Below are 10,985 nucleotides of genomic sequence, written 5' to 3'. Positions count from 1 at the left end.
AAACCAAAAATCTTTGTTAGTAATCACTGTCATCTGACATATGTATCAGTATCATTTGAAGAAAACGGAAGTGTCACATGTGCACTCTATAGGTAAGGATTAGGTAAAGCAGGTTTATGGAGCATTCTAGTACTTCTAGGCTTCTATTCTAAAATGAGTGTTACAGAGGCCATGGGTGACAAGAATTTAAAATTTCCGAACCACTACAAATTTGGAAATTTGAACATTCATAAACTGTAGTAATATGTAAGAGTGATAATTTGCCATTGCTAAGCAACTCTATAATATCTCAGTGAAGTTAGAAGCTGAAGCACGTATTCAGTGACTTCCACAAGTGACCACATGGCTTAGTCAAGGATTTTTTTTTAAGATAAGGTCTTGCTATGTAGTTCAGGCTGGCCTTGAGCTCACTCTGTAGTCCAGGTTGGTCTCAAATTAGAAGTGATCCTCCTAGCTCAGTCTCCAGAGGGCTAGGATTACAGGCATGTGCCACCACACCCAGAATGAGCCACGTGTTTATAATCCTAGGTATTTTATGATGCCTTTCTAAAATCAAGTTTTTATTAATTCTACATTTATTGAACACCTACTCTGCTCTAGGCAGTGTGCTAGTCTTTCAGGACACAGCAGTGAACAAACCTTCATGGGATTTCTAGTATACTTTTTTCACATGCAACTAGTTAAATGCTCTGAAATCACAAAAAGATTAATTCCGTGAAGAAGGTAAACATCAAAGAAGGCACTTCACTTAGAAAGGGCATTTTCTCTGAGTCTCAAAGATTGGATATTTTAGGTAGTATTTTTTCTGGTTCATTCAGTGTTTGCTCAGAATCCTGCTTCATCAAGTAGTTCTTCACTGTATCTTTTTTGTTGGTTTTTTAAATGTATTTAGTACAGGGTCTTCAGGGTCTCAGTACACAGGTCAGACTCGTAGTGATCTTCCTGTATTCAGCCCCCCAAACGCTGGAATTATAGGCGTGCACCATCATGCCAGTCTTTGTTCTATACCTTTTTATGTGCTCTTTTCATGTTAGTGATTTTTCAATTTTTAAAACAGTTTATTACAGAAGGACCAACCAAACAGCTCAGTGGATTAAAGCACCTGCAAGCAGGCAGTGAAGCCTGGAGTTTGATCACCGGGCCTGCCATGCCGACCCCGCCCCCAAGGCATGCTGAGATGGCAATTGAGACTGTGCATGGTGGTGCACGCCTGTAATCCCAGCTCTTAGGAAGCTGTAAACAAGAAAATCACTAGGAGTTCAATCTAATAGTGAGACCTTGAACACCCTGTAGACTCTTCCCTAAAATACAAAAAAAGTTTATTACATATTTATACTACTATTAAAGTAGAAAATAGAGAAACATAGCAAAATATTTTTATTTATGTAGCAAAGTGTTTACATTCTTTTTTTACAATCAAATTTATTTCTAACAAATAACTCATTTATACTTATAAATACAGACACACTTTTTGTGTTGCAAGACCAATACTGAAACAAACCAGTTGCTTGAAATATGTACACTCCTTAAGTCCTGCTCCAGTTTTTAAAAACTTGCTCTCTCAATCATAGAACTCTGTACCCATTTATTTTTAAAGTTTCATAGAAACATATAAGGAAGAGGAAAGCTTATATCACAAAATTGTGCAGAACAATTTTTCCTAAGTCATTGTGCAGGTGTAACTACCACAAATATCAAGAAATCAAGCTTGAACCTGAGGTCTGGCACATCCTGAGTAAGTACTGCACCACTGAGCCACATTCCTAGTCCAAAAGAGCTCAGGACCTTGCACTTGCTGGGCAGGAGTTTAAGCCACTGAGCTATCTCCCCAGCTCCCAAAAGATTTGTAAAACTGAGGTAAAACCCAATTTTGCATGCTTATATGCAAAATCTAAACACCTGTTTTTGCATACAACATTATGCAGTATAACAACCATTGTCAAATTCCTATTTTGTTTAGTGCAGTTCTGTATCATTTCTAACGGTTTTTGTTTGTTTTATTATTTTGTATTCTCTTTATAAAACCTGAGGTAAAACCTTGTCACATAATATATTTTGATGTCTTTCTTTGCTTTTTATTTCTGTACATGCTATTTTGTCTTATTGTATATATTTTAGGTCTAGAATGGGATGTTTTGATATATGTATACATTGTGAAATGATTACTGTACGCAAGCTAATTGGCATATTCATACCCTCACATAGTTACCATTTTATGTTTACTATAAAGATTGTTAAGATCTACTCTTCTAGAAAAATACAGTTATTCAATACTTTGTCATCAATACATTTTTTTATTTTTATAGTGACTATGCTATATACTTGATCTCTCAAATTTATTCATCTTAACTAAAAGTCCATTCCCATTACTGCAAAAAAAATTAAAAATAAATAAATAAAAGTTCACACTCTTTGACCAAAAATCTTCCATTTTCTTTGAGCTCCAGCTTGAGGAAATTACTTTGTTGCTATTTGTGTGTTTAATATTTCACATATAAATAAGATAATACAGTATTTATCTCTCTGAGTCTGTCTCACTTCACTTAGTATAATGTTCTCTAAATTCATTCATGTTATTACAAATGGCATGATTTATTTCATTTTGTGACCAAATAACATGCAATTGTATGGGGTAGAGAGAGAGGGAGAGAGGGAGAGGGAGAGGGAGAGAGAGAGAGAGAGAGAGAGAGAGAGAGAGAGAGAGAGAGATTTCACTCATGTTTTCTTTATCCATTCATCCATCAGTGGATGTTTAGGCTGTTTTCATGAACATGAGAGTACACATATCTCTCTCACATACTTGTTTCTTTTCTTTTTTGTGGTACTGGGGATTGAACTCAGGACATTGTGCTTGCCAGGCAGGCGCTTATTCTACTGAACTATCTCCCTGACCCTCACATATTTATTTCATTTCCTTTGGATATTTGCCCAGAAGTGGATTGCTAGATCATGTGGTAGCTCTACTTTTGTCTTTGGATGAACCTTGATACTATTTTCTCTAATGGCTTGTATCAGTTTGCATTCTTAACAACAGTATAGCTTTTCTTCACAGCCTCTCCAAACTTACCTTTTAAAAAATTTTACTATAACCACCTTAACAAGTTTGAGGCAATACAGTAAGTCCCTGACTTTTGAACATTTGAGTTGCAGACTTTCACAAATATGAACAGACCTCCCATTTAAGATATTCGTAGAGATGAACAAGTCATGGAAGTAGCTCATGTGCCTGCTGGACATTATCACAGATGTGCTGCTGTGTGCTTACTGTACAGTGTGATGGTATACAGTAGCACAGTGCTTCATTAGAGCACAGGACATCTGAAAGCAAGAGAAAAAAACAGTGGCGAAATGGAGGGGACTGCTGGAAAGTGAAAAGCAGTACACTCCTGGAATAGAACTCATTTATAACTTGGAGACTTACTGTGTCTCATTGTGATTATTTTTGGTAGTGCTAGATATCAAACTTAGGGGCTCCCACATGATAATCAAACACCCTGATAAAAATCATGTTGAATATCCTTTCATATATGTTTCCCATTTATATTCTCTATTGGGGGAAATGTCTATTCAGGTGCATTGTATTTGTTTACAAAGCTGCAATCATATATGAATTTACCCTTCTTTTTTGTCTTCTTGAGACAGGGTCTCACTATGTAGTTCAGGCTGGCCTTGAGCTCACTTTGTAGCCCAGGGTGGTCTTGAACTCACAAAGATTCTCCTGCCTCAGCCTGCCAAATGCTGAGATTATAGGCTTGTGTAACTATGTCTGGAGAATTTCCTCTTAAATGAACCTCTCAAATCCCACTTATCACTGCTCTGGACCTCTGCGTCTGAATAAAGGGTTCACTACTCATACTAACAGATTACCTGTTTTTTCTGTCCCTTCTTTTGTTTTTACAGCTGTGCTAATGATCTTTTCATTGATATCTGTCACCTACGGGGCTACCCTCTGCAATATGTTGGCGATCCAGATCAAGTACGATGACTATAAGATCCGCCTTGGTCCGCTAGAAGTCCTTTGCATCACCATCTGGAGGACACTGGAGATTACTTCTCGCCTCATGATTCTGGTGCTCTTCTCAGCCACCTTGAAGTTGAAAGCTGTGCCCTTCTTAGTGCTCAACTTCCTGATCATTTTCTTTGAGCCTTGGGTTAAGTTCTGGAGAAGTGGTGCCCAGATGCCTGATAATATTGAGAAAAATTTCAGCCGGGTTGGCACTTTGGTGGTGCTGATTTCAGTCACCATCCTCTATGCTGGCATCAATTTCTCTTGCTGGTCAGCACTGCAGTTGAGGTTAGCAGATAGTGATCTTGTTGACAAAGGTCAGAACTGGGGACATATGGGTCTACACTATAGTGTGAGGCTGGTAGAAAATGTGATAATGGTCTTGGTTTTCAAGTTCTTTGGAGTTAAAGTGTTACTGAATTACTGTCATTCCCTCATTGCCTTGCAACTCATCATTGCATATCTGATTTCCATTGTCTTTATGCTCCTTTTCTTCCAGTATTTGCATCCATTGCGCTCATTGTTTACCCGTAATGTAGTGGACTATCTCCACTGTGTCTGCTGCCACCAGCACCAGCGGGGAAGGGCTGAGAACTCAGAGCCTCCTTTTGAGGCTGAAACAAGACAAAGCATTGTCTGATTCTGTCTCTTGGGTATTGTGGAATGGGTCAAGGGTTGCCAAGAGGAGTTATAAAGTGTAGGATGAGACTTGTGGGTGAATGATCAGCCTAACATTTTCTTGCAAGTCTGTTAGAAGAAAACGTGACCTCCAAGCAGGTTTAAGATTTATTGCTAGTCAGGCATGGTGGTGCACACATGTTTTCCCAGCTACTCAGGAGGCTCAGGCAAGAGGATCAAAGGGTTGAGGTTAGACCAAGAAATGTGATGATCAGTAAATAAATAAATAAATAAATAAAATAAGATGTGATATTGCTGAGTGGTATAGTGATTTCCTAGTATGCACAAGGCCCTGAGTTCAATGACTAGTACCACACAAATAGAAAAAAGTTTTACTGCAATATTTAGACACAAGATATGTTGGTTACTCTTCTTGTTGCTGAGCCAAAATACCTGAAACCCAAAGTTCAAGAGGGCAAGTTTTATTTATCTTATAGTTTGTGGAGGTTTCAATCCATCATTTGATGGTTCCAAGACAGGGTGGCACATGGCAGAGGGGCAACAGTTCATGGTTACAGAAGATAGCAAAAGCAACAAGCGAGACAGCAAGACAAGTCTCTCTATGTCCCTTATATTGTTTTCAGACTACTGCATTTAGGGCAGTGCTAGTCCAATCAGTGGACTGATGTAACAATAATCCTCTCTTAACCCCAGCACTTGTGATCCTAGCTTCCACTACAAATCAATCACATGCTCTCGACTCAGCCACCTCAAAAAAAAAAAAAAAAACCCTATGACTTTCCAGATCTGCCCATTGGTGTATACTATTACTGAGCTTTTCCTTTGCTAAGTTGGAGGCTTAGAATCTCCTGACTAATCAGTAAATGCAACAACTTGCTAACCATGGATACCTCCCAGGAAACAATCTGACAATTGTGGAATCTGTGTGCTTGGAATGTTAATTTGAGTGAGAAGCTCTGGCTTGAAAGAAAACCTGCACTGTTAAAAAAAAAAAGCTGTTCCCCAAATGGGTCAGCTCTCTTAGAATTTTACTACTGGTCACTAATCAAGGAGGATGTGCAGAGTAGAGTTTCTTCAGAGTGTAAGCCAGAAAGACTCTTTTCTTAGGAACCTACAGGAGCCAGCAGCTTATCAAATGGAACTGCTGTGTGAAATTTTGCACTGCTTCATTTATACGGATTCCCTCCAACTCTGCTTTTCTCTGCTCTTGCTATTTATTGTGAACCTCAGGGAAGCTGTACTCTAAGTGAAAATATTTCTGGAGAGTGTGTGTGTGTGTGTGTGTGTGTGTGTGTGTGTGTAATGAAGACTGCTTTGTGTCTGCTATAGTCTTGAGTATTTCATTGCTTTTTTAGGGACGAGAGAAAGTAGCAATCACTGGGATGTCACCTTCATGTTGCTTGAGGTTAAAATGAGTGGCTAACACTTCCAAAGTAAAGTGAAACTTCTGAGAATGTAGACCACGTGAAATATCATCTGTACTGGTTTCTGCCTGTAGTCTCTCTTTCTCATGTATCTCTATGTCAGTTGGATATTTGGGTGGATATCTCATGTCAGTTGGATATTTGGGTGGACTTGTCAGCTCAGTGCCTCTACAGTAAGCAAGAAATTAAGGTTACTATGACTGCTGCTGATTGGGATCAAGTATCTCAGCATTTGCCTAATGCTTGTCTCTCTCAGACCAAAAAGATGAGAAGAACTAGTAGTGTGTACCAGTTGTGGCCACCACAGTGCTTCATAAAATTGTGAACAATGTAACTTTGGGCTTTCCAACCCCAACCATTTTACTCTTTCAATCATGCTAAGAGTTTATGTTTAGTCATTTCCCCCCTCCACTATACAGTATCAGGACATTATGTCAAGAGGGACCTTTTTATTGTAAGCAATAGGGCTGTTAACCAGAATTATCCTATCACTTGGTATGGCTAGTTGGTTTCCCCAACTTCCATTGCTCTTTGGAGCTAAAAGAATTGGTCAATTAATTTAGGGGAGAATGTAGTGTCTTCCTTTGTGCTATGGTTTAGATCTAATATGCTCCTCTCCCAACCTCCTGAATGGTGATGGGCTGTGCCTAGAAGGGCCAGGTCCCTAGGGATGTGGCATGGGAGGGTATGTTCTCAGCCCTGGCTCCTCCCTTCTGCCTCTGCTTCCTGGCCAACACGATGTGAACAGCTTCCTTTGCCGTGCCTCTCCTTCAGGTCACTTTTACCTAGGAGTTTATAGGTTACAGACTGAAACTTCTGAAACAGATAGGCCAAACTAACCTCTCCTCATTTAAAATGTGGGTTTCAAGAATACTGTTCTAGTGACAGGAAAGTGACTAATGCATTTTGCAACAATGGAGAGATTTTTTCACAATCTGAACTTTTTTATTCCATTTTTCATAATGAAGAAATGACTTAGGTTTGTTATATAAAGTTCACACTGACTCTGTCACTCAAGGTAAACTTGAAAGTAATACTCTGTCAGACCTCCAGAAGAACACATTGTCTCTTTGGAACTCAAGGAAAGAATTTCTTCCCAATGATAAACATGTCCTTAATTAAGAGCCAGAGCAGCATAGAACAGTAATTTGGTCTATAAAAGTCACATGAAACAGCTACTTAGGAGGATACTATAGAAACACACACAGAGTCAGGCAGACTAATTAGAGCTAGAATGGAGATGTACATGGTGGAAAGGTGTGATTCAGTGCTGGACCACGCAAAAATTATACCTCAAGTGTCTTCTCAGCCTTGATGACTTAATATCCTAGGAATGCATAGAACTTAGATGGAAGGGTGTGAGGTAGCTTCCAACCTGAAAAACCTGCCTCCCTCACCCAAGGAGAAGATATTCTCTTGGAACATTATGCAAATGAACTCACAGTACCTCCTTTAGATGGTGACCTTTGTATTCCATAGCAGTTTTCCAGATACACCCCAGCAGTCTTTTGGTGATGGGCAAGGCAGGTACCGTCTTCTCTTTTTATCTTTTGAAGTCCTAAAGCAACACAGGGCATGAGGGAGAGATAAGCCTTGTTGAGTGGAAAGAAGGTAAAGATGGAGCCAGGAGATGGTTTCTGGTAAAGTAAGGCACAATTATCAAGTTTGGGGAAAAGAACTAGGCCACTGCAACAATGGTTATTCTCATATTACTGAGAATTTGGTAGGCCAAGTATATGCAAATTAATGTGTTAGAAAAATGGTTATGCTTTTCTGCTGGATGGTTAAAACCAAGTTAAAGCAAGACCTATATAACTAAAAATGTAACTTTTGTCGCTGACAAGAGCAGTCAAATCTCCTCAGGATTTATGCTGGAACCATCTACAACACTTTGTAGATCTTTTGTCAGTGTCAGCCATCTGGATGAGTCACGATCATTTCTTGACCAGTTTGTTCTCTGTGAAAGCCTGAGAGACATTTTTCTCTCTAGGTGACTCTCTTTAGGCACACTATACACTACGAAGACAACAATATGCATTGTATTAATTATTGTAAACATCCTACTAACCTGTTTTGAAACTGTTTCATTATTTTATCTTTTTTCTCATTAAAATGAATAAAAATTATTTAAAACAGAAAAATGGAATCATAGTAAATAAATTAATAGTTATCAATTTCATTTATTTCTTGAATACTTTAAAGACCATAGGTTCAGAATTGTGAGGCACTGTGGGAGAATTCTCACAGTCACTCTGATCAAATAAGTATTTTTATTAGCCCCCACTTACATATTCTAAGGCATAGGGAGGTTAAGTGACCTTCCCAAGGATAGAATATCAGAGTTGGCATTAGGTCTTAGGCACACAGATGCCACAGTTTATAGACACTTAATCACTACCCAAGCCTATATATCCTTTCTGGTCATTGTGAAATTATTTTACTTTTAGTAGTTTTAGAAATATTTTCTCAAATATTCTGTTTGTGTCAAACATTATTTCCCAGCCAGGGGAGATGGCTCAGTAGAATAAGTGCTTCCCTGGCAAGCACAAGGGTCTGAGTTCAATCCCCAGTTCTGCAAAAAATAAAAAATAAATAAATAAATAAATAAATAATTCCCACAAACACTTCTGTTTTGGTACTGAGGATTGAACTGAGAGCTGTAGTTGGTGTGGAGCTATATCCCCAGTCCTTTATACATTTTTAAAAATTTTGAGACAGTTTTTTTTTTCTTTTGAGACATAGTCTCACTATGCAATTAGAGGGCTGGGCTTGAACCCACTGTGTAGCCCAGGCTGGCCTCAGACTTGTTCTGATCCTCCTGCCTCACCCTTCCAAGAGCTGGAATTACAGGTGTGCACTGCTATGCCCAGCTAAGATAGAGTTTTGCTCACTCACTAAGTTACTCAGGCTGCATTTGATCTTGCAGTCCTCCTGCCTTAGCCTCCCTGAGTGCTGGAATCACATATATGCTTAACCACTCCCAATTTTGCAATCACTTCTTACCAAAGGACACCACTTAATTCCTCTAAAGAGAGAAGGGTTAAGTTCTGAAATAACTGGGATGAAAACCAAGTTTGTGTTTGCATACACTTATAGATTGCTATCAGCAAGAGGAGTAAGAGGACAGATGGCAAAAGGATCCAGTTTCTAGTTTCAGAACTTTGTCTCGTGTATATTTTTAAATATTTACCTTCCAAACCCTGGTTGTGGAAAGGAAAATGGGGGAGCAATAAGCACTCAGGCATTTATGATCCCTAACTCCAGAAACAAGCAGTCAAAGAGGTTCTAAAGTCCATTCTTAGACACTTTCTTTGTGTGCAGTGCACTTTCTGCTTCTGAGAAGTTGACTCCAAATTCTAGTGGAAATGGATGGTGGAGATTAATGGTCATCCCTTTGCTGCCATAGTCCTCAGCGCCTAAGCAAACTTTCAGTACCCTTTTTGCTAGTACCTTCACACTTGTACCTCATAAGGGTTTGGTTCTTGTTATTCCATAGTTTATTGCCTCTTCTTGGAGTTGGCACATAGAAGTGGGTATTCACCAGGATGTTTCATCTCAGACCTTGGATCACTGTCTTTTAAAACTCTTTTAGTAAAAAATTAGTTGACAGTGAAATTTCCAAAATACCTATTAAAAATAATCCCCATTCTCTGAAGCTTTTGCTATTGTGTTTTCCTACTGTCTTTAGGGAGTACATATGCTCATAATCTTATTCCTTAATATGAAGGACTGACCCCATCATTTGCACTCAAGACCTTAGTGCCTCTAGGATATGTAGTGAAAATGTGCTATGGGCCTTGGGAAAAAGACAGGCCATGTGAAACACAAGTAGTGATTCGAATCTGTATGTGTGGTATGAAAACTAAGTATGAAAATAACACATTCCATGCATGAAAATGAAACCTGAATCAGATTTTATAATATACAGACACACTGACATACATTGTATACTACCAATGCCACATTGTTAGGAGAAACCTTCTGAGTTTTATACATGGATTTTCGCTGCTTTAGCTTCAGTTAACCAAACATCATTAATCTCTTATTTTGTGCCAGGAAAACCTTAATGGGTATTTCACAGTGCTATATGGATGCTAAAAGACTCAAGAATGAATCACAAATATCTGGTATAATGTTGTAGATAAATAGTGACTCTATTACTATAAGTGCAATATATTGGCATACACTTTTGGATGGTAATTTGTTGATGCTTTTCAAAATTAAATGGCCATCCATTTTGTCTCAGAATTTTAAGTACTAGAAATTTGCCCTCTGAAAACAGAGTGCACTGACTGTGCAAGTGTGTATCTGTAATTGCAGTGCTCTGAGAGAGTGAGACATGAGGATGGCAATTTGGAGCCCATCATGGGCAATTTACCAACTTAGTGAGAACCTGGCTGCAAATAAAAAGAGGCTAGGGATGTAGCTCAGGGTGAAGGTTCTATGTTCAACCCCTAGTACTGAAAAATAAAACTAATCATAGGCACAATTGCACAAAGAGATTTGTACAAGGGATGTTCTTTTTGCCATTTTATACTGATGAAAAAATAGTTACAAATATTCATCCATGGGAAATTATTGAACTCTGAAATTCTAAAATTGTATTAAAATTCTGAGACAAAATATATTCTTATGTAGTTTTGAAAAATATACATATGAGCCAGCCAAATAGCTCAGTGGATTAAAGCACCTGCAAGCAGGCGCAGGGGCCAAGGTTTCAATCTCCAGGCCTGCTGTGCCAGCCCCACCCCCAGGGCACACTGAGATGGCAATTGAGAGTGGCTATGGTGGCACACACCTGTAATCCTAGCTCTTGGGAGGCTGTAAACAGGAGGATCACTACAAGTCTGAACTAGTAGTGAGACCCTGGACACCCTGTAGACCCTTCCCTAAAATACAATATATATATATATATA

At 38.8% G+C, this 10,985-nt stretch overlaps 1 protein-coding gene across 1 annotated transcript in view; it reads left to right on the top strand.

Annotated features, from left to right (window-relative positions):
• Positions 1–4,795, top strand: part of Xkrx (XK related, X-linked) — a 54,403-nt gene extending 49,608 nt beyond the window's left edge. Inside the window, exon 3 of the mRNA XM_004643338.2 lies at positions 3,901–4,795. Within this exon, the coding sequence (XP_004643395.1) occupies positions 3,901–4,646 (746 nt within the window). The 3' untranslated portion in view covers positions 4,647–4,795. The remainder of the gene's footprint in view (positions 1–3,900) is intronic.
• The last annotated feature ends 6,190 nt before the right edge of the window (positions 4,796–10,985 follow it).

This window comes from Octodon degus, unplaced genomic scaffold (assembly GCF_000260255.1).
Source record: "Octodon degus isolate 3935 unplaced genomic scaffold, OctDeg1.0 scaffold00171, whole genome shotgun sequence".
NCBI lineage: Eukaryota > Metazoa > Chordata > Mammalia > Rodentia > Octodontidae > Octodon > Octodon degus.
The sequence above is the reverse complement of the archived record's forward strand: the minus strand, read 5'-3'. Positions and strand labels throughout refer to the sequence as shown.